Source organism: Phlebotomus papatasi, chromosome 2, assembly GCF_024763615.1.
Source record: "Phlebotomus papatasi isolate M1 chromosome 2, Ppap_2.1, whole genome shotgun sequence".
Classification (NCBI taxonomy): Eukaryota; Metazoa; Arthropoda; class Insecta; order Diptera; family Psychodidae; genus Phlebotomus; species Phlebotomus papatasi.
The window spans coordinates 3,998,366-4,023,032 of record NC_077223.1 but is presented as its reverse complement, the minus strand read 5'-3'; the positions used below and the strand labels follow the sequence as shown (position 1 = coordinate 4,023,032).

Sequence of the window (24,667 nt, the reverse complement as noted above, 5' to 3'; positions counted from 1 at the left end):
TCAGCTCTCATAAGCGTATCTGACTTTATCACTGTTTCTTTTTTCGTGTAATTCTCTTTTACATTTTTTTAATTGCAAATTCTGAAGGAAAACGCTAAAATTTTTTGCGAAATCCTTTAAAAAAAACCCTCAAAAACTTGACTGAAGAACTCAAACTTTATCTCAACAGGAAATCCACTTTATTCTTTTCATCCTGAAAAGTTCTACAATGCCCTTCAGAATTTTTTATATTTCTTACGATGTGATTACCCTAAAAATTCCTTCCAAAAGCAAAATTAAACCATTTTCTTTGAGTTGTAGAATTTATTATAAAGCATAAAACATAAAATTCGCATAATTTGAAGTTATAAAAATAAAATTACTTCAGAGAGCCTTCCAGGAGAGTCCTTGAAAATCAGTTACTTGGGCTTTGTGTAGTAATTGGCCTTAACGAAGGGCATCTTGGCCACTTCAGCCGGGAAGAATTTCTCCCTGATCTTCAGCTGAACCTTCGTCCCAGTGGCTTTGTGAGACTCTTTAACATACCCCATCGCAACATTTCCTCCTGCAGTTGGACTTGGACATCCACTGGTGATGCTTCCAAGCTTCTCCTTTGTGTCTTTTGTGAAGACTTCAACGCCGTGCCTGGCTGGTGGACCTCCCATTGAGCGAATCCCTATGCGACGTCTTGAGCAACCATTTTTCAGCTGATCCACGATAATCTTAGCTCCTGGGAAGTTCCCCTCGGTTCTTCGTCGTTTCGCTGAAAAAGATTCCTCGGGAATATTAAAAATCTATTTATTAAAAATGTCACTCTCTGGGGAGAAATTACCCACGAGCCATGCAAGATTCGCCTCAATCGGCGTAGTTTCCTGGTCAATGTCACTCCCGTAGAGACAAAGTCCAGCTTCTAGTCTCAGTGAATCTCGTGCTCCGAGTCCTGCCATCTTCACAGAACTCCCTCGACTGCCCAGGAGTGTCTCAGCAATGTGAACAGCACGATCGGCAGGAATAGAAATCTCCACTCCATCCTCCCCAGTGTATCCACATCGAGTCACCCGGCAATTCTCAATTCCCGCCACATCTGCCTTGGTGGATGTCATGAAGTGCAGGTAGCGCAAGTCATAGTCACAAACCTCCTGGAGGCACTTCACGGCATCTGGTCCCTGGACAGCTAGCAAAGCACGATCTTTCGGCTCCAGAAATTCCACATCGACATTCTTCCCGCGACGTCTGAAGCGTTCAGCTGCCTCAGACATGAGTTCCATGTCCTGCTGGCGACATCCGGCATTTGATACAATGTACAGCACGGAATCCGAAAGGCGAGTGATGATTAGGTCATCTAGGATGCCACCCTTTGTATTTGTGAAGACTGTTAGGGTTGAGGAGCCATGAGGTAAGCCTGCAATATCTGCTGTACTTATGGATTCCAAGCAATCAATGGCAGCAGTTCCTGAAAATCCACAAATATCGACATTCAATTAAAAAGCCGTGATTACAGTAGACTCTCGCAAATTCGGCTCTTTTAAGATCGGGCTACTTTTTAATTCGGGCAGCGGTTACATTTGAAAAAAATTTGTTGTCATTTTTCAAGTTTGATTATGATTATCAAATGAATCAAATATGCTCAAATTTAGCACGGTTTGTCTTAGTTTTGATGTGATTTTGCATTATTGAGGGATTTTCATGCAATTTACGTTATATATGAGTGTGTAAACTCAATATCTATATGCACATGTCGCCCGAATTTCTGTTTAATTCGGCTGACATTTCGGTCCTATATGCCCGAATTTGAGAGAGTCTACTGTATTAAATCACGCCCCTTACATAAATTATGAACAAGTAAAAACGGTATTTTTTTTATTTAATTTGTAAAGTTCAAGAACAGAATTCTACAATCCTGACCTTGCGAAGCATCATTTCCTATTTGAACCTTGAAATTGACTCTGGAGAAATGCAGAGAAAAATAGGCCACGCCTTCAACGATGTGTAAGTACAAAAATTAAGCATGGTAGTAGGATTTTTCCTCTACGTTCTTCACATTCTTTAAACTTAAGTTTTCCTTTTTGCTTATAATTTATGAAAATCTGCTTGGTCTGGGCGGCTGCGTGCAACTGTCGCGTGTCCAGACTGTTCATGCCACTTGTGAAGAGAAAGAGGACAGAGTACCTGGTGAGCAGTAACCGCTGTAAAACGCGGCAGTTTGTTGATCTTCTCACCGGACACTGTCTAAACAAACACGTCAATTGACTAGGTGTTGTGTGTAATACTACCTGTAGAGGTTGTAAAAACGCTGAGGAAACGATCCTACATTATGTATATGACTGTCCCAGCCTTCCCAACACCAGACGAGCGCTACTTGGAAAAGTGATGCTGGACTGGATACCAAAATTGAAACCGGCCAGTCTAATGGAATTTATCCGAAGAACTACCTGGCTCAATACAAAAAACCCAAAAAACCCGTAAGGGATAACCGAAAAGGGGAATGCGTAAGGGTCCCAAACGGAGGCCTGGATGCAGCGGGCGAGTCGGCGGGGGCATGATGCACGAAGAGGGTGGAGCGGTTGAAGCTGAGGCTGGGGCCGAAAGAGTAGCTGGAAGCAAGGGGTAACTCATTTCCATTTTTTCTGACAAGGGTTTCTGGTTTCTCGAGTTTCGCGATGCAATTTTTGGGTTTCTCGGGTTTCGCGATGCAGAGAATGGGTTTCTCGGGTTTCGCGATGCAGAGAATGGGTTTCGCGATGCAGAGAATGGGTTTCTCGGGTTTCGCGATGCAATTTTTGGGTTTCTCGGGTTTCGCGAAGCGTTTCTCGGACAATTGACGAGGGTTTCTCAATATGAGTTACCCCTTGGCTGGAAGTATATGGATAGTCGCCACTTGCTGCCCCCAAAATGAATCTATCTATCTATTTTTCAATACGGATTCTATCGATTCTATAGAAGGCGTGGCCTACTTAAAAGAAATACTCCTTTTACCTCCTATAATTAAATTTGTTAGGAATGTGTTTTTCCTGGAAATACAAGAGTATCTCTTCATTTATCAGTAACAAATCAAAAATTTTAACATTTATTAATCATCATAACCCTTCCTTTAAAGGGGCAAATGTAAAAAAAAATTAAGTTAATTACAATATTAGCTGTGATTCTTTAAAATTTAATGCTTGCTCTTAATATTGTCTCAGACTTGCGGTTTCCTGCACAATCTTAGGGTCTATGTCTATGATGAACTATTTTATATGGTCTCTTAGAAAGGATGAAAAGATGAATGTTTAAACGTAATGCCCCATACAGACTTACAGTGCCGGACAAAATTGTACCAATGTTTCATAATTCTCTAGCACTTGATATCTCAAGATCTAATTTACATTTTGATTGCAACTTTTTTTTCTTAGAGAGCTTTATTATAATGCTACATATTGTGTCTCATTAGGATTTATTAGGAAAGGGCATAATATTTTTGTATAACCTTTTAAAAAAAGGATGCATTGGTACAATTTTGTCACTTGTACCCAAACGCTACTTTTTGTTCTAAAATTTTATTTTATGAACTGTTTACGTAAAAAGGAATTTAATATAATGACTTCCAACTGTTATTAATGCATTTTCCATGAACGCTTCTGGAATTTTTTCACTTACAACCTAAGTAATGGTATATCTGAGTAAAATACGCTCTTATATGAAAAAAGTGTATCAATAATGGATTTTAGGTTCAACAAAATGGCTGCAAAACATGACGTAGGCCATATCACAGAGATCAGACTACATATCTAGGCGTGATCCAGTGGTAGAACTATCACATCCGGACTCTCTATCACAGTTTATTACCATTTATTGCTGTATTTTGACGAAAAATTCACTTTTGGGGAAGTCTGCACTATTTGCTAGCCTATAAAACTAATCAAAACCGATATCCTAAGCAACTCTAGTTCGTCTAGAGCGCCGGCTCGCGGAAACTCCCTTAATAATCTTAAATATTTTTCAATTTTTTTTACTTGTTAAAAATCTTATGACACGGCTAAGCCCAAACGGTTAAAAATATAGAGTTGGAACCTTGGCTGATCCTTCATAAATCGATCCTGGGGCCATTAACATGCCCCTTGTTTTCCCCACCCTTCCCTTTTCCCTCCAAAATTATATTTTTTGGGATTGCTCGAAAACGTGTCTACGCGATACGTTTTAGAGAAACACCCAGGTGGACATTTTGTCCTTATACGAAAATCCCGTTGAATCATTCCTAATAACGGCTTTTCTATGTTTAAGGTTAAAAAGGCTTTAGAGACCATATTTACCAACCGAATGGTATCATGTTTGGCTCGTTGGAAAGGTTTTGGAATTTCTGATACGCCTGAATCGGTTGCAATCTGTAATGAACCAGTTATGAACCCATAAGCTATTTTGTCTGAAAATCATTTCCATTATTCCTCAGCTGTTTTAAGACATCCAAATGATGCGAAAGTACTTTTGAAGTATTAAGTTATGAGTAGCAATATAAAAAAAACAAGAAGATTACGGAGTCATTCTCCTGGACTTCTTTCATTTTAGTAGACCAGTTCATAAAAAAATGTTATTACTTTACTAAAAATCTCAGTAAAGCTATGGCGTAGGGTAAGTGTGCCAAATTCCGGCCAGCTTGCAATTTCGGCCACCTTTTTTGTTCCTCGAATTTCCATGAATGTTTAGTTTTTACATACTCTAGAGATTATACAATGCAAAAGAATAAGAAAAAATGTAGCATCGACAAACGAGATGACGTGAAAAAGGCACTGGAAGAATTCCTGAAGGGCAAGGAACTATGAGAATGAAGGTGGCCGAAATAGGGCACTAAAGCTATGTCTACATTTTTATTCAATTTAAAATGTATTAAGAATGATTTTAGAGTAAATAAAGACGATAAACTCTCTACAAGATTCTAAGCAACACTCCTTAAGTAAAAGGAATAAAAAAAATCAATTTCTATTAAAGATATTACATTTCAAACTTAAGACTTTGGCACTTGCTTGCAACTATGCCGAAATTTGGCACACTTACCCTATCAATTTTCTTTCTAATTGATTAATCTCTTTTGTAGTCATTTTTAATCTACAGTAATGTGTAGCTTTAAAAATTAAATTAATTAATTGAAAGTCTTTTAAATGAACGTTCGAAGGAAGAGTACTTTTCCGATTTTTCCCTACTCTCTTCACTATTTCCAAAATTGTAAGGTAAATGGTACCTTCGTAATATCTGAAGATACTTCCATTCCACTAATCTCCTAAGCACAACTTTAAAAAAGAACTCCTAAATTAATTCTTATAATTACAACCTTCCTCACTATCACTGAAATACGTTCGTAGTTGAGCTGTACAACCTCTATTGTGCTCATTACCTTATTATCGTGACAAAGAAATTAAATGGGAATGGATAATGTTGAATTTGAACAGGTGAAGTATTTTGAAATAAAAAAAATTTCTTGAAAAACAACTGCTTTAGTTGCAAAACGTGGATCGCACAAATTGTATTAGTGGGAAAAAAATGCACCAAGTGCGGTTTATTTTATCAGTTATTGCTCTGACTTTCTCAACTGTTTCTTCTAGCAATTTCTGTGATAATCCCGTGTCTAATGTCGAATGCCCAGAAGATTTTCCAGACTTTGATTGTGATTGCAATGAATTCTTCAAATGTGTCGACAGACTGAACATATATCTTCCTAATTATCATTTATACGTTGATAAATGTGCTGATACTGTGTGTCCTTTTTGATTTTAAGGTAAATTGGCGGCAAAATAGGGGCAGATGGGGCTATGATAGTTGGCAAATGAAACTTTAATTTACAAAACGTAAAAAATCTCAGCTTAATTTACGTAAACCGAACTAATAAATCCGAATTTGCTTAGTACTTTTTCTAGACAAATTTGAATATTCATTGACTGACCAAGCCCCAGAAGTCCCGCTTTCCCTATAAAAATCACTATCAAGAAACTTTTCAGTACAATTTCTTACCTCTGACATAGGTCTGAAGCATGTGGGAGACATCGAAGATCGATGCTTGTGTCCTCGTGTGATTGTGTGATGCAGCAATACCAAAATCTCCATACTGAACAGGCAGCAGGAATCCTCCGAAATTCACCATTTTACCCTGATTCGCCACGTGGAAGTCATAGAGGGAGGTCTTTTCTGCTGCAGCATTTGAAGCAAATCCTCTTGTGACCTGTAAACTCCTTCCGAAGTGTCTCAAAACAATCCTGGATGCAGTCATTTTGTGACCAAACGACACACCCACAGCACAGATAATCCAGCACTTTCACAACACAGAACAGCCCGAAAGGCACTAAAAGCGACAGACAATTTTACATGAAGATGAAACGGAGGGGATCTTTATCACTTTTACTGTTGTAACTTGTCTATTGCCCAGAGATGAGACTGATTCTCTACTCAATTCCACTCTAAATCGTTAACAATAAAAATTGAATTAGAAATCCTCAAATAAGCCTAGGTAATTAATGCCCTTTAATTACCAGTTAGGGGAGAGGAAAGTAAGATATTATTAGTTGTTTAATACTTAATCCCTAGGAATTTTTGGATTGGACGAAAAATTATGCTAAAAGAGATAGTGAAATAATATAAATCCAATCTCACTTTTGTAACATTATTTTTCTTAACCGATTTTAGATAGGGCGAAGTAGGGAAGTAGGGAAATAGGGCACCTTTGAAAACGGTTCTTTCTCCTATTTTTAAATGGATCTGAATTTCTTTTTCTTCTTCTTTTCTTTAAAGTTTTATTTCAGGAGTCAGACGCCACTTGACATCCAAACAGCCCGGATCTGCTGAACGTTCCTATAATGCAGGCTTCAGACCTAAGGCTTAGCCTAGTTCCCGGTGATCTCAAAATTCAAAATAGCAACCAATTTCATTGGTTTTTCAGGATTTAATGTAGAGGTGTGCAAAAACCGTTTGAAACCGAATAAACGTCAAAATAATTTTGTTCAGGTAGCGTTTTGACCATTATCGTACAAGTTTCATTTGACGTTTGTTTGGTTTCAAACGGTTCTTGCACGCCTGTGATTTAATGGACCACTTGCCCATATTGTCCAATTTTAAGTGAGATTTTTCTTGATCTTGATTAATAAGAAATTAGGGTAGTTAAGTAACTTAACTTAAGTCATATGGCTAAGCCTTATACCGAAAATAGCCACAGGCTGGTCCTTGAAAATATTTAGCTTGTAAAATTTGACAGTCAAGATTTATCCAAAACTGTTATACACTGAGGGCTTAGGATCATTGATTAGAAGTCCTTTGTATAAATTTCCTTTACCTAATTCTTTACTGGAAAATTTTACAGGCTAAATATTCTCGGAGATCAGCCTGAATCTATTTAGGCCCTTAGGTCTGAAGCCCGTATAAGCTTCACAAACCAATTTCAAAGTGTTCGAATTCAAAGGTGTTTCATTCCTCCCTACGAAGTTTTTACGAAATGTAAACGTTACGTTGCCTTCAAACCACTTTTGATTCAAAGGATTTATATATTCTTTTATTCAGCCCAGGAGTAAATTTTGATCATGTAATATTAAAGTACGATTTTTTTTCAATTTATCTAAATTAAAAATGAGATCAATTTTTTATCCAATATCCGGTTCTTTTTTTTTTCAGAATAATCAGTTAACCGATTTTGGGAGACTTTGAAACTGGATAAACGGTTAACCCTTTAAGGACGAATTGGACATCGGTGTCCCAAAAATAAAAATCAATGTTTCGGATTATAGGACAAAATAGTTTCAAAAAAAAAAAATGACAAAATGTTTCAATATAGTCAAAAAATTGTTTTTGTTTTTGAGACACCGGTATCCCGCTCGTCCTAAAATGGTTAAAAATTGCTTTCAGAAGAGGATAATTGAGATAGATAAGATTGGTAAACTCTAACTAATTCCGCAAGCCTTAACTCTTTCGTCTCCTTTGGGACTCTGGGTACCCATGGAAAAAAGGATTTTTTTTTGGACTATTTAGAATCAATAAAAATTCGATTCTTATGGATGATTACAAACTATAAGGATGTTCAAATCTAGGATATTTTTTGCAGGATCCCAATTAATTCCTGAGCTAAGATATTTTTCCAAATAGAGCACAGGTTTCCAAAGGATTTTTCCAAAAAAAAAATTGGTTTGGGTCTTCGACCTTTCTAATCTTTTATAAAATTTCAATAAAAACTATAAATAATATTTACAATGATCCTCAGATAGCTAATTGTAATTAAATACCGTTTTTTTATTCTTCTACTAGCAAATTCATAATTCAATAAATTATGCGATGCACTTACATCGCTTTTAAAATACCTAACTTGGTCAGAAGATTTCTCCTTGTTCCTCCAAAAAAATTCTTCTAACCAACATGAGTATTCCGGGCGTAAGGTAAAGTATCCTCTATTCGACCGCCTCTCTATTCGACCACCCTAGGTTCCTCAGGTCGACCAGGCGAAATATTTATTCAAATTATTTACATTTGCAATAATATTTGGCAAATAGTTTAACATCATAGGGTCAGTTATTTCATAATTAATACAAATCAGTGAAAATATCATAGAAATTGACCATAGAACACTGAAAAAAGCACTTAAACGAAGCGTTAAAAGTATTTCTTAAATAAAAATTCGCAATTTTTCATCAATTTATGGCATTCTTATTGATATTCTTAATTGTTTTCTTAAGGAATTATTTCAATTATTATCCTTACAGATAAATTGAGAATTCAAATTTTGAGTCTAATCGCAAGTTGAGGACTTTAGATTGCGATTAGAAAGTTGAGGACTTTATCTTTATTCTGTGCAAAAATTTTAGTTCTACGATTAAGTTAAACATTAAATTTAAGGTCTTAAAATTGAAAGTGCATTTCAAATATAATGTTCCTCAATTCGACCTGCCGACGAATCATAGGAAGTGGAGCTTTTTCAGTTAAATGTTTTACTACTTCTGAATAAATTCATAAAACTGAGTTTTCCTATTTTATATTAATGATTGACATAATTTTAAGCGTTATTCATGAAGTGTTAGAAAGCCAAAGTTAAATGCATGACTTTATTGTTTTGTGGTTTATTTAATTTCTTAGAAGAAATGGGTGGTCGATTAGAGGAACCCCAGGCGGTCGAGTAAAGGCACTCTGATATCAGAGTGGTCGAGTAGAGGAACACATCGCATTTTTAAAACAGTTTAATTTTTTTGTAATTTAAAATTATATAATGTCTAAATGAAGTTCACCATAAGATAGATAAGGATCTATTCTATAGTTTTAGATAAAAACCCTATCAAAAAAGACAAATTATAACTGTTTTTTCATAAGTTTTTCACAAAACACCTCTTTAAGTGGTCGACATAGGGTCCTTTACCTTACTTGACAAGATACAACAAAATCCCAGAAGATCTGAGATTTTCTGGAGGAAGTAGGGGAGAAGTTCTGACAAAGATAGGTTTCTGGGAAGAATTGAGCAGGATATATTCCTGTTCATAAACATGCTAATTTGAAGAGATGTTTTCGATGTTTGAAAGAAACTGAATCTCTGACTAGAATGGTATTTTAATAAGTTGTAATATTGAAGTCAATTGTTCAGTGTGTAGGCAAATATTGAAATATTGGTTTCAATATTCGCTTCAATATTGAAGTTTATTCAATGTCACATTGAAATGTTATTATTACAATAATTGCCTAGTGTGTAGACAGCTTACGGTCAGTAGTGATTGTCTGTACCAGTTACTGTTTGTAAAAGGCGTTGTGCTCTTCAACGCAATTCCCAGTGACATGCGTAGATCCGCGGATGGGATTCGTCAGTTTTTTCAGATTTAGGCTGAATGAATCTTAAAGAAGCATCTTTTTATCTTTTTTCTTTGCCTATTGTGCTTCTCTTTATCTTCTTTTGTTATTTTTCTTTTAATTTTTTTCCTCTTTTATCATAATTGTAATTGTAATTTTGTGATTAAATAAATATTCTATTCTTTTTTATTTTATAATACACGCAGTCCCGGCATTATGCACATTTTCGGGGCCGATAAAAACGCGCGAAATGGCATTATGCATAAAAAAAATTGCAGATCCGCAGTGGATTTCTTTTGAATAAATCGGCCGTAGAACGAATTTCGCGCGGAGAAAAAGTAGTCAGAGCAGAAACATTAAGCTTTTAAAAAGAAATTTATCAACAAATAATACTTTTTAAAGAGAGTTCTTCAATAAATTGTTAAAATATTTAAAAATGTTTATCTTAATAAAAGAAATTAAAGTTTTATTCTGAAAAATAAGCATAGTGTTTTCAAATTTCCCGCGTCACAAAACAGTGTACATTTAGGCGTATTTTAAAAATGATTTCATAAATTGACTCCCAAAAGTAGGCAAACTTGCATAATTGTATGTGCATAATTCCGTCAGGTGCATAATCCCGAAGTGCATAATGCCGGGACTTAGTGTAAGATAGAAATATTCCATACATTTCAGAAAGTTTGATTTCATGAAATTTTCCTAATGGCTCCGGGATCCGGCACACCTTTTAGATCAGGAAAATTTTATTAAGTCCAAATTGACATTCTTTTCTTTCTTAAAAGCTTGGCATATCCTAATCTTTCGTACTATTCTTCTTCTTTTAAACATCAGACCAAATTAAATTTAGTTCAATCTAATTTTGAGTGAGACTGAGCTGCGAATTTTGATTTCATGAATTTTTTATCGATGTAAAAGGTCTGCTCTAGAACTCTACGGAGAGAACAGTCCAGAACGGAGACCACTTTTTTTTTTAACAAATCTTCAAGTTTCAGACGATTTCTGAGAAATGTCGATTGCTCGAAAACGCGTCGTGCGATTTTTTTCATTTTTGAATATGTTTTAGAGATTGTCCAGGTGGACATTTCGTCCATATACGAAAATACCAGTGAATTATTCATAATAACGGTTTTTCAAGGTCAAAGGTTAAAAAGACACTTGAGTGCGCATTTATTAAGCAAATGGGGTCATGTTTGGGGTCGTTGGAAAGGTCTTGGAATTTCCGACAAAACTAAACCGGTTCCAATCGGTTTTGAATCGGTAATGAATCGGTTCATAACCGATAAAAAAATTTTATCTGAAAATCAATCCTATTGCTTTTAAAACTCTTTTGGGGGATCTTTTGAGAGATTTATGAATTGGTTCAAATCGGTTGAGAACCGGTAAACGGTAAATGACGCGAAAGTACTTTTGCGGTATAGCATCTAAGTCACGAGTTCGAACATTTCACAAAGCCTGGAACGCTTTGCCACCCCTTTTTAATTTTACTTTTTCCCTTTGTCAATAATATTTTATTCATTCATTCATTCATTTTCAACCGCTTATCCCTATTGGGGTCGCGGGCCCATGACATCCAATCTAGCAGCCCACGCCTGTCGGTCCTCCGCCACTTCAGGAAGATGTTCGGGTGTGTCGGGAAATCACCATTACTTCCGACTTACCCACGTTCACCTTCATACCTGTTTCGGCACAAACATTTACAAATAATATTTTATTAGTTACCAATATGCTGCGGCCTTAAAATATTTCATCATACCACTCACTATATTTCATTCACTGACAAATTTGTTTGAGTTATGACGCAGTGCTGAATTTTAGGGACAAGTTGGAATAACTTTGTTGCATTTAGGTCAAAACTTACCATATTTGCGATCAATCCGTCATCAAATCATCTCTGTGTCCTCTTTCCAGCACGCGCTCTTCCCAACCACAATCGCTAACTCAATAGCAGGCTCAATAGTCGCTGGGATCGTGACCTTTCCTATCGCGATTTTGCACTCTTTCAACGTCGATCTGAGATTCCTCACTTACTTGCCTCTTCTTCAATTTCCTACGACACTTTGATAGTAGTATTAAAGCATCTTTATTACTTTTCTGTTTTTTTTTTCTCTGATTTCTTCCAGAAATATTAGGAAAAAGACCATTTTTGCACAACTTTATGGCGCGCTTTTTTCTCAATCAGGATCTTTTTTTTGTCTGAAATCATGAGAGAAACATAAATTTTTAATCTGTTTTTGGGTCTTTTAATATTTCTTATCATTTTTTTTTCTGTTTTATACCATTCAACACTAGTTGTATAATGTTTTTCAAGTAGATAGTTTCATGCTTTTTTGTTTGCTTCAATGTAAAATCACACTTAAATCAAAATTGATTTATTTATTTTTTCCTTTAAGTGAGGAAATGATTTATTTTAAAAATGTTTCTTTTTTTTCTGAAGAATAAACTTTTTTTCAGGATTCTTTTTTACTCTACTGCAGTTCCAATTTTTTTTTATTTTTTGGAATTCCAATAAAGTAAATTAGTTTCCTTTTTATTTCCCTTAATTTTTATGATATTAGTAAGATTTTTCATCTACTCTTACAACATTCATTTTTTTCTTTTTTTTGTGTTTTTTTTTATCTTCAAAATTTAAGACAATAAATTATACGTCTAACACTCTGTCAAATTGTCTTTTGTATCATTCTCCTTTAAAAAAGGTGTGCATCACAAAAAGAATTGCAGCAATAGAAAATATTCCCAAAATCTCGATTTTTTTCTATGTCAATTTGATTTTTTTTCTTTTCAATATTTTTTTAATGATCCTTTTTCAAATATTGGAAATGTTCCATTAAAATCTCTATGATTTAATAAATGTAGTTTTTCTCTTTTATTCATTTTCATTTTTTTTTTAAATAATAAATTCCTCTCAGTCTATTTTGTTTCTTTTCTGTTTTTTTTTCACACTCCTCACTTTCTTTTTTAAATTTTCTTTTTTATCAATTTAATTTTTCTCCATCACAATTTTTAAAGTGACTGAAATTAAATTTCACACACATCAATATCGTGAGTTAATATTTTAATAATGAGCTTCTCATAGGTAATAAATTTTTTAATCTCTTTTTTTTTAATACAATATTGTTCCATTTCTTTTTTTTCAAATTGCTATGATTTCCTTTTTATATTTTTAATATGCTGGTAATTTTTTTTTAAATAGGATTTCCCCCTTTTTTCTCAAAGATATCAACAATTCTTTTTTTTTTGCAATCAGCTGAAGAAAATGCATCAGTTAGTGAGATGTCCAGCAATCCCTTTTGCATCAAAAATTGGTGGATAGAAAAATTCTTTTCCGGACTAAAATACAGTATTTTTGTTTTTTAAATATTCTCAATAAAATTGGACATATTTAGTTAACATGTAAAAATGGCAGCAAATTCAATGAAGACACAATTATGTCGATTTTTTTTCTTGGAAAAATTCCCTGTTTGCAATCTCTTCTATGGAAAAAATCCCTCTGCTTCTCCGTACAACTCACACAGAAAAAAACAAAACTGAAACATTTTCTCAGCTGATTGGTAATGTGTTTTGTGTCTGTACAACACTCAAGAAAATTTATACAATTTCAAAATAAAAGCAATAATTAGAAAAATTCCATACCTTTCTTTTGTCCAAATTCATCCTTTTTTTCGTCCTCGTGACTCCAACAAATTTTTATCTATAAAGGCCATCAACTTGGTGGTAAAAATCTATCATTCCGATAAAGCAAAATACTCTTTAAAAAAGTTAAATTCTCAATTGCCTTTTGGATTGTTAAGTAATGCACGTGAAGCATAAGCTTCATGATGAAGCAAATGCTTAAAGATCGAAAAAATGCAATTACAGCGCTTCCTGCGGTGATTTGACGAAATTGGTATATTCTGAAAAGCTTTGAAGCAACGAAGAATGAATAAGTATGGCTGCCTTTCTGAACTGTCAAATACAAATTGTCGACGATTTGATGGAACAAATTGACAGATCTGCACGAATTTCGCTCAAGATCGGTTAGATCGGTAAGATCCAGGTAAATGCGATCTTAGCAAAAGATCGACAAAGCTACAAGATCTTTGGATCTTTGGACAGATAGATCGATCGGCATGAATTTTGCTCAAGATTGACAAGTCAGTGCGATCTTGGGAAAAGATCGACAAACCTGCAATATCTTTCGATCTTTGGATAGAGTCCGATAAATCGATAAATCAGAACAATTTTGACAAAAAATCGTCATATCGATAGGATTTTTTTATCGACACGATAGACCGGACATACCGATGCGATATTTTCCAAGTTTGACAGATCACCATGATCTTCGAAAAAGATGACAAATGCATAAGATCTTTGAAAGGATCGACAAATCGGGACAATTTTGCGAAAAACAATCAGATCTGCACGATCTGAAAGATCGATAAATCGTTAAAAAAAATTGTAAAGGATAGAACATATAGAACAATACGACCTTTTCATAGATAGACCAATCTGAATGATCTTTAGTAAGATCGACAGATGAAAACAAACTTTCCAAAACCGTTCACATTGGAATGATTTTGGATATAACGGCATGATCGTTTCAAAGATCGACAGATCGGGAAAATCTGCTAAATTGATCATATCGGTACGATCTTAAATGGACAGAACGGCACGATCTTTATAAAGATCGACAGAGCTAAACAATTTTGGGAAAGATCGACAAATCGGAACTATTACAAAAAATTGTTCATATCGAAACGATGTTTGTAAATTGATAGAAAGGTACGATCGGATAGACCAGTTAGCACGATCTTTGCAAAGATCGACAAATCGGAACAATCCACAGAAAATTGTTCATATCGAAACAATTTTGGCAAAGATCGACAGATCGACACAATCTTTGCAAAGAGAGACTGATCTACACGATCATTGAAAAGATTGGCAAATCGGAACAATCTTTACAAAATTGTTTATATCGGAACGATCTTGTCGATCTTGGTCAGATCAACAGATCGGCATGATCTTTGTAAAATTGTGCATATTGGAACAAATTTGGATAAACGGCATGATCTTTGCAATAGTAGACCAGTCTGCACGATCCATGATAAGATCGACAAATCGGAATAATCTTTGCAAAGATCGACAGAGTGAAACAATCTTGGCAAAAAGCCGACACATCGGCATAATCTAGTACCATTTTTGAAAACATCGACAGAGTGGAACAATCTTTACAAAAGATCAATACGTTGGGATGATTTTTGCTAATATTATTAAATCGACACAATAAGGCCGATCGGTTGACAGCACATCCATTAGAAATATTGATAGACTTGCACGACCTTTGCTAAGCCCGACAGATCCGTGTCCTTTTCAAAACATCAACTGACCGGAAGAATATCTGCTGAAGTCTGCTGGAGTCGAAACGTTTTTAACGAAATTTTTGTCACAATTTCTCACCAAGTGAATCAATCCGAGTGAATCAATCGGAACGATATTTGTAAATGGACCGGAAGGTACGATCTTTGAAAAGATCGAAAAAGCGAAAAAATCCGAAATAAGACCGACAGATCGACACAATCTTTGCAAAGATAGACCGATCAGTACGATCTTTGGAAAGATCGATAGATCGAAACAAGGAATTTTGCAAAGATGAACAGATTGGCACGATTTTTGATGATATAGACAGGTCAGCACGATGCTTAGAAAAAGATCGACAGGTTGGAAATCGGGACATCTCCATTTTTGGACATTTTTTGAAAGAACAATAGACCTGAATAACCTTTACTAAGGTTAGCAAATCGTAAAGATCTGAAAAAATCGGCACGATCTTTGTAAAAGACCGATAAATCCACACCATCTCTTTGCAGACAATGTGTCTCGACCAACTTATCCACACGATCTTTGCAAAACTGCACTCGCGTAAACCATAAGCTTCACAGTTTCTTTCGTAAAATAATAATAATTTCCAACCCGTTTAAGATGTACAAAATCGAATTAAAAAACACTGAAAATCAATTTATCTTAAAAGGCAATTGAGATTCATTTAATAACAAAATTTTAAAAAATGTATGCTCTGAAAATCAGGATTTGTATTAAATGCTCATTTTTTTAAGTTTTTTTCTCAAAAAATTCCTGAGAAAGTACTTAATTATGTACATTTCGTTACAAACCCATTGTTCAGAGTAATGAAAAGAATTACTGCGGAATTATAAATTTGTAAATTTAGGGGGCTTCTTCATCTGACATTGCTTCCTTAGGATTCGACAAAAATTTTGCTCGACTGAAGTATATCGCTTCACGGTAAAATTCGTTTCATACTGGCTTCAGTGATATTTTGGATTAATTTTTGTGTTACTGATATTGCCAATAATTAATCCTAAAACAAATTTGTAGCTGTTCTGTCAAAAAAAAATTGAAGTTCATCAGGCTCGAACTCATGACCTTGCAGTTATAAAACTAGCACTGACTAACCGACTGCAGGCACTGTTCAAAAATCTATTTAAAAAATGTTAAAACGAAAAATAAATACAAAGCTGCAAGAAATACATAGAAAGAATGCAACTTAGAAACGAAAGGCTTTATTGAAAGTCGTCCTTGTATAATGCTCCGTCTCTTTTTTTCTTAAAGGAAGCACGCGCACTCAAAGTATCTACTGTTCGAATTCCACGAGTAACTGATTTTTTTTAAATCTTTTCTTGTCTGGAATTTGTCTATTATTCATTTTTCTTATAAAAAATATCACTTTTATGGTATTAAACATTGGTTCCTTAAGGAAATTTGAAAGAAGTGGGCGTGGCTTATTATTTCTTAGGGAAGATTTTAAGGAATGGTTATGAAATTTTACCTTTTTGCATCCTGAAGTTTAAGATGAAACCGAAAATATATCGAGAATATTAATTTTGAAATTTTTGATATTTGATTTTTTTATTATTAATTATAAAATGTAAAGGAAGGCAATGTCAGATGAAGTTGCGGCAAATTCAAAAATTACTTTCAATTTTCAGAAAACCATAAAAACTTTTGAAAATTCTGTTTTTTTCCTGACTCTTGGTTTTTTTTAAAGGAAATACAGCAATTTTCTCTACAAATGATCCCCCAGGTAAAAGTGTAAGAGTTTGTAAAGTGTTTTTCCTTAAGAACTATGAAGTTTTTTCTTTCAAATAATATTAGTTGACGACATTCATTAAGATTTCCATCTCACTAGTTCTTATTGTTTTTTTTACGTACAATTCAAGCAATTATTTCTAATTAGAAAATTATGATTTATATCCATTAAAAAACCAAATTCTTATAGTGTCAAAATTATGGCTTTTTCATTACCTTCATTCTCTTCATCAATTGCTAACAATTTCATCGCCATTGTGAGCCTCACTGACGGCCTCCCCGAAGCTATTGTACTCCTTTGCAATGGACAATTTCCTCTCCATGGCATCGCCATTGATGACGATCCTGTCACTGTGACCATTGATGCCATTTGTGACCTCAGAATTGCCATTTGTCGTGCCATTGGAACCATTTGTCGTCACAGATGATCCATTCATATCCTTGCCATTGACACCATCCTCCTCCGCCTCAGCCACCTTTGCTCCCTCCTCCGCAGCTGCCTGAGCCACAAAAGTGGTCCATTCGTTGGTATTGGGATCAAGGTATTCGATTGTATTGAGGAATGTTTTCCCAGAAAATCCACCGACAGCATAAAGCTTGTCCTTTACAACCACAGCTGAGACATTTGAACGAGGTGTCGTGAGATTTGGCCCTTGAATCTGCCAAAAGGAAAATGTTTGCAAGAAAAATTGTCAGCGAACATTTTGCTATTCCAAGAATTCCACACAACATTTTCATGTCACAATCTCTCATGCTTCCAGACAATTACGTGATTTGAACCAAGGGGTAATTCATGTCGGAAAACTCGAGACTATCTGGTCAGGGAACTCAGGAAACTCATACATTCCTTCAGGGAACTCTCGAGCAAACCATGTATTTTGTCAGGGACCTCGGCGAACCCATACAATTTTTGGGAACTTAATTAATTAATTTAATAACTTAAATAATTTTCCAAGGAACCCGGGGAACACATATTTCTTTTCAGGGAACTCGGGGATCCCATGTATTTTTCCAGGAAAGCCTGAGAAAACTCATACATTTTTCAGGGAACCCGGGGAACCCATGTATTTTTTTCAGGAAATTCGAGGACCCCATGTATTTTTTCAGGGAAGCCTGGAACTTAAACATTTTTTAGGGAACTCGGGAATCCTACCTATTTTTTCAGGGATCTTGGGGAACCCATATATTTTTTAGGGAACTTGCCGGGAACCTAATAATTTTTCAAGAAACTCAGGAAACCCATTTTTTTCAGGGAACTCATGGGGAACCCATTAATTTTGTCAGGAAACCCATGCATTTTTCTTCGGGGAACTCGGGGAACCAGTGCAATTTTCAAAGAACCCTTAGGGAACCTGGGGAACTCATACATTTTTCAGGGAACTTACGGGAAACCAATACATTTCTCAGGGAACCCGGGGAGCCCATGTATTTTTTTTTAGGGAATCTGGGGAATCCATGTATTTTTATAGGGAAGCCTAGGAACTCGTACATTTTTCAGGGAAGCGGGGGATCCCATGAATTTTTTTCAGGGACCTCGGGGAACTCATATATTTTTCAAGAAACCCACGAGGAACCTGGAGAACTCATACATTTTTCATGGAACTTACGGGGGACCCATTCATTTGCAGGGAACCCGCCGGAGAGCCCATGTGTTTTTTTCAGGGAACTCGAAGAGCCCATGTATTTTTTTCAAGAAAGCCTGGGAACTCGTACATTTTTCAGGGAACCAGGGGATCCCATAAACTTTTTTCAGGGACCTCGGGGAACCCATACATTTTTCAGGGAACCCACGGGGAACTTGGGGAACTGATACATTTTTCAGGGAACTCATGGGGAACCCATTAATTTTGTCAGGAAACTCATGTATTTTTCTTCAGGGAACTCATACGTTTTCCAGGGAACCCGCGGAACCCATGTATTTTTCAGGAACCTAGGGAACCCATACAATTTTCTGGGAACCCACTGGGAATCTGGGGAACTCGATACATTTTTTCAGGGAACTCACGGGGAATCCATTCATTTTTCAAGGAGCCCGGGGAACCCATATATTTTTTCAGGGAATTCATGTATATTATCAGGGAACCCGGGGAGTCCATGTATTTTTTTTTTTTTCAGGGAACACGAGGAAGTCACACTTTTTTAGGGAACTTATGGGAACCCATTCATTTTTAAAGGAACCCCCGCGGAACTTATTTATTTTTTGAGGGAACTCACGCAGAACCAATTCATTTTTGAAGGAACCCGGGGAACCCATGTATTTTTCTAGGAACCCACGAGGAACTCGAGGAACTCGAGTCACTCTAAATTTTTATGAATCACCCCTTGAACAGCGTTTGAACAGCATTAAAGTTTGACGTGTTTGTTCTACTAACAGAAATGGATTTTAAATTATTAAATTATCATTTCCATCAACCATTCTATACATTGAATATTTTTTTCAGTCCTTATACGACATTGGCTGATGAAAAGCTTCGCAATGAGAACATGCAAAAAGATTGTAGATACCAAATGAACAAAAAAACAATGTAGAGCAGGACAAAAGTAATTAGAGTAAGGAAATTTTAAATGGATATTTGCATGGAATTTAAAATTGAATAATTTGTAGTTCGAAGTTGCAATTTTTGCTTGATAATCACAGCGAACAGACTGGGCTTTTCTACATGGTCATTGCTATTTTACGCCTTCATTGCTTTTTTTACACGTGGATAATAAAAATCAAAAAATTGCGGCACCAAACCAATTTTTGCATGAATTTGATGTTTTTTCCGTTCTATGAGACAATATTCTTTAGGGCAGAATCACATTGACAGTAAAATGCTCACCGTCACCGTCAAAGCCCTCACCGTATTTCGTTGATTTACGCATTTTTATTGCAATTCTTACGCAAATTTTCCATTACGATATTACCTTGTCTCATACTCGGTGGCACTAGGTGAAAATAGTATAAGAAAATTGAATAAATAAAGCGAAAATGCGATAAACGGTAAGCAATAAGAAAAACTGTAGGATTTTTTTGCTACAGTTTTTCGTACAGTTTTTTTGCTCACCGTTTATCGCATTTTCGTTTTATTTCTTCAATTTTCTTATATTATTTTCACCTAGTGCCACCGAGTATGAGATAATGTTACACGGTAATTGAGAATTTGCGTAAAAATTACAATGAAAATGCGTAAATCAACGAAATACGGTGAGGGCTTTGACGGTGACGGTGAGCATTTTACTGTCAATGTGATTCTGCCCTTAAAAGGAAAATGATTCATTAGTAAAATTTGCCAAATCTAAACACCTCGAATCAAGAGCTAAAAACAATTGACCGGTCAATTACTCTTTACTCTTTTCCCAAGGTACTTATAAACGGACAATTTTACTAATACATCATTTTCTTTATAAAGAATATTGTCTCATAAGGCATAAAAAATATCAAATTAGTGCAAAAATTGGTTTGGTGCCGCAATTTTTTGATTATTATTATCCACGTGTAAAAAAGCAATGACCATGTGTATAAAAGCCCAGTCTGTTCGCTGTAAATATGTACTTTTTTCACAAACATTGTTCGTAACATGATCACTTAACGAGCATTTTTTGTACTTTTACAAACATTTGTTCGTAAATATTCCTTGACACCCAAAAAATGTTCTTAAAATTTTGTCATTTGTTCGTAAACGTTCGACAGGAAAACAAACATTTACGAACAAATGACAAATTTTTACGAAATTTTGTTGAGTTTTTACAAACATTTACGAACAAATGTTTGTAAATGTACAAAAAATACTCGTCGAGTGATCATATCACGAACAATGTTTGTGAAAAAAGTACAAACTTTTACGAACTTGTTTGTGGGTTATACAATTTACGAACATTTCGTAAGTCCTCCATACTCTAAGAAAAAACCTAAAAAGTTAAAACAACTCTATGGCAGAGTTGAATTAAGTCTACGAATATCGATGTCATTGCTATTCTTTTTCGTTTTAAATTTTAGTAAATAGAGTTGAAAAAACTCTTCGTGCGAGTTGAATTAATTCGTCGAATATCGATGTAATTGTTACTCATTTTTGATGTAAAATTTCATCTCGACTGAAGTATATGCTTAAGTGTTTTCGCTTTAAGAATATACTTCAGTCAAAAAGATTTTCGTGTGACCAAGTTCATATGGAAGATCAATTAGAAATATGCGTAACAGTGTTTCGCTCGAAACATAGGGAACTTGAGGTCAAGAAAATATTAATAAAGAAAATTATAAAATAAAAAAAAACATAAAATTGCAAAACATATTCATTTTGGGATTTGAAAGAGTAATTTTAACTCTAAAAAAGATTTTTTTTAACTCTTGAAACGAGTTATTTTAATTCTTAACACGAGTTATTTTTAATTTTAAAAAGAGTTATTATTTATACTCTTTTGTCATGGAAATTTTAGGAAGAAAAAGTTAAAACAATTCTTCCGAATATTAGACCTAAATAGAAGTAAAATCAACTCTAAAATATAGCTAATCGAAAATCAAAACGACAAAGAGTTAATTTAACATCGATTTGAGTAAGTTTTACTCGATTATTTTTCTGAGTGTAGGAATTCACAAACATTTACTAACACTTTTACAAGATATTTTTTTCTGTGTGGAATTAACACGACCGTTGGCTATAAAATAGCCTTTCAAATTACACAAACTCTGACTTCCTAGCAGAGCTTCGCACATAGGAGAAAGCACGCTACCTTCGGACGACTTAAGCTTTGGACAATTCATTTTTTTTTCAATGTGTTTTAAATTAATTTGGCCTATTATAATAATTATATTTTAGTAGCTGGTGCAATGATTTTCATTAAAGAGCTGTCCGAAGTTTTTTGAGTCGTCCAAAAGTAGTGCACTTTCCCTTACTCTGCCTTCGAACAATTTATATTTTCCTTAATTCTTTCATGATTTTGACCTATGTTTTTTCGGGAATTGTATGATTTAAGAGTAGCTAATAAAATAGGTCAGATTCGGTTTTGTCCAGGAGGTCGGAAGCAACGTTAAGACGGCGATGGGTGCAAGGAAAGAGACATTTTGCTTTTCCGGATTTTTATTAAAATTAGAGAGGTGTTTATCGATTGTATTAGTCACAAATGCAGTGAAAAGACTTTAAGTCTTAAACAAATCCGCCTTTTTGCCTTCCATATCTTCCATATCAATGCCAAACCCCCTTTGGTTTTTTCCAAAATCACAAAATAGAAAAACTCATGACAATCCCATGAAAAAAATCTAATCTAATCAGATAAGATGGTACTGCAAATCAGTCACGAAATTTTACGCACAACTATAAATTACACTGAATTATCCAACTTTTTTTTTCTTTACGACACACAAACTCCATTCATCCACTGATAAGCTGCATGAAAATTTATGTTTCTCCCTCATCTAACATCTGAATCTCCTTCTAAACACCTCTTTACAATCCCAATTGATTAGAGAAGATGCCATCCGTGATGGCAATAAAACAATCTCTCAGGCAGATAGAAGATATTTTTAGAAGAAATAACATTAAATAGTGTTAATTTGAGTTCTCTGTCCTGTTCAAATCACACAGCTAGAGCAAAGGAGTGTAAATGTTAGCACAAGAACAATATTTACAGAAGATGGCGTAAAGATAGACAATTAGCTGCTGACTCAAAATTCACGATGTCGGAGCATGAGAAGATGGAACTAAATAAATTAGGGCGATTAACAACTTTTTGCCACTTTGAAAATATTTGTAATTTCATAGGAAAGTTCTATGGAATGTCCGAGACAATTCCGTGATTTGTCCTATGGAACTCCTTGGAAATTTCCATGGATTTCGGAAGGACATTTCTGGGTATTTGATTTTTTGTGCTGAAACTGTAAAATTAATGGAGAAAAACAAAGAGAAACTTACCCAAACTTTGTTTTCCTCATCGTAAATCTCAGTGGTGGAGAGTGAATGTGATCCATCACTTCCTCCAATGGCATAGAGTTTCCCATTGAATTCAGCCAGGCCACAACCACGTCGAGCCGTCAAGAGAGACGCAGCTGCTGTCCACTGATCCCCCTCGGGATCGTAAACTTCGCACGAAGAGAGACAATTCCATGCATCACTTCCACCAACAGCCCACAATTTTCCCCTGAATGCCGCCAATCCTGCCTGAGTGCGTCCAGTGACCAACGGATGGACACTCTCCCAGCGATCTTCATCGATATTCAAAGCATCACACTGCCTTATTCCACTCTGACCATTCCATCCGCCAATGCAGTAAACCTTCCCATTCAGAGCACAAACTCCAGCATTGCTCCTGGCCAGTGGCAGCCTGCAGCATTTGCGCCACTTTGATGCACCCTCCGGAAGACACTCAACTGTGTCCAATTCAGTGGTACCATTGCTACCGCCAACGGCAAATGTTGTTCCCGCAATCACAGCAATCTGGACACGACCACGTGCCTCAATCATATTCGGCTGCTGCATCCAGATATTCTCCTCCGGACTGTAGGCCTCCACAAGACGCAGGCATTCTCCTGCAAAGCCACAATTATTATTGCTTTGACGTGAAATGTGTTGCCATTCCACTTTTACACAAAAAACAATAATTCTTGCAATTTATTAATTTTATGTCAACCGGAAGACATAAATCTTTTACCAAAGATAATTTTATTTTTCTTTGGATAGAACCACCTTCTAAACAAATCATTAATTGCATTAATAACTACAAAATACAATACCGAAAAAGTCAAGCCAAATTGAACTGAAACAAATGAGGGATATGTCAAAAAATATGACAAACGGTTCCAACCTTGTGATGTGAAATGCTCAAAGTCACGAAAAAGAGCTCTCCGCGAATTATCTTTTCATGCAGTTCTTTCCGTAAAAAAGATTAACCCTTTAAGGACAATTGGGTCACCCGTGACCCATAGAGAAAATAATTTTTCCTGACTACCTAAAGTTATTTCTTTCTAATGTTTGTACATAATCACGAAGTAGAAAGATGTAGGAATCTAGGATATTTTTGCAAATCTCCAGCTATTTGCTATATAAAAAATATTTAAGCTCAAAAATGACGAATTTTCAAATTTTCACGTTGGTGCTTGAATTTTAATATTTTTTATATTTCTAATTTTTTTTAAGCAAAAACCTCTTTGGACTAGAAACTATAATAACTATACATAATATTTCTCAACAAAGTAAAAATTATAGTTTATTGGTATTTTCAGAAAAGTTTCATAATTTTCATGGGTCATATATGACCCAATCGTCCCTAAAGGTAAAAAAACACCGAATCTGTCACTAGTGGATTTTCGAAGATTTGAGGCTAAACTGTTTCATGTTTTTGTGTATGTGTGCGCAAAATAGTTAATTATTCGTGTAATATTGTGTGATATATCAATTAGCTGAGATTTCCCAGTGCAATACTGACTGAAGAAGGTAATATTTTGATAATTTATAAGATACTTCTGCGTATATGTTGTAAATTCATAACTTTTTAATCTTGTAGATGACTTCAAAAATGGGAAAAAAATTTCATGATCAATAAACCCGAAATCATCCACATATTATGCCCGGAAGATATCGATGATGCCGACAATCTTGTCCTGAACGAAAGCGACGTAATATATTTGGAACAAGACGTGGATGAAGTGGACTTTGAAGTCTTCATCGAGAACGCATCAACTCCGGAAGAACTCCCAGATCCACAGCAATGTGCAACTGTACGTCTTAAATTCCCAAAACAAACAACATTGCACCTACCCATTACCATCAAACATGTTTCGAAAAATACTGAGATGCACATGGTACTATCAGAAAAAAGTATTATAAGACCAATTGTGTTTCTGAGGCATGTGACATTTATC

At 35.2% G+C, this 24,667-nt stretch overlaps 2 protein-coding genes and 1 long non-coding RNA gene across 5 annotated transcripts in view; 1 reads left to right on the top strand and 2 right to left on the bottom strand.

Moving 5' to 3' along the window:
- Positions 1-291: 291 nt before the first annotated feature.
- LOC129802191 (aminomethyltransferase, mitochondrial) lies at positions 292-6,214 on the bottom strand. The gene is made up of 3 exons (XM_055847826.1): positions 5,959-6,214; positions 812-1,432; positions 292-742 (listed from the first exon to the last, which is right to left on the bottom strand). The coding sequence occupies exons 1-3, from the start codon at positions 6,212-6,214 to the stop codon at positions 399-401; spliced, it is 1,221 nt and encodes a 406-aa protein (XP_055703801.1). The 3' UTR covers positions 292-398.
- Positions 5,414-6,249, top strand: LOC129802209 (uncharacterized). Its single transcript, XR_008751777.1, has 2 exons — positions 5,414-5,725; positions 5,970-6,249. It is a non-coding gene; the product is annotated as an uncharacterized LOC129802209 (long non-coding RNA).
- A 5,560-nt stretch (positions 6,250-11,809) lies between these two features.
- The window catches only part of LOC129802181 (influenza virus NS1A-binding protein-like), a 49,034-nt gene continuing 36,176 nt past the window's right edge, over positions 11,810-24,667 (bottom strand). For 2 of the 3 annotated variants that reach the window (XM_055847804.1, XM_055847806.1), the window contains 2 exons: positions 22,722-23,335; positions 11,810-17,492 (listed from right to left, as the gene is read on the bottom strand). In XM_055847804.1, coding sequence (XP_055703779.1) covers positions 17,064-17,492; positions 22,722-23,335 — 1,043 coding nt within the window. In that variant the 3' untranslated portion in view covers positions 11,810-17,063. The remainder of the gene's footprint in view (positions 17,493-22,721; positions 23,336-24,667) is intronic. The other variant, XM_055847805.1, reaches the window with a different exon arrangement.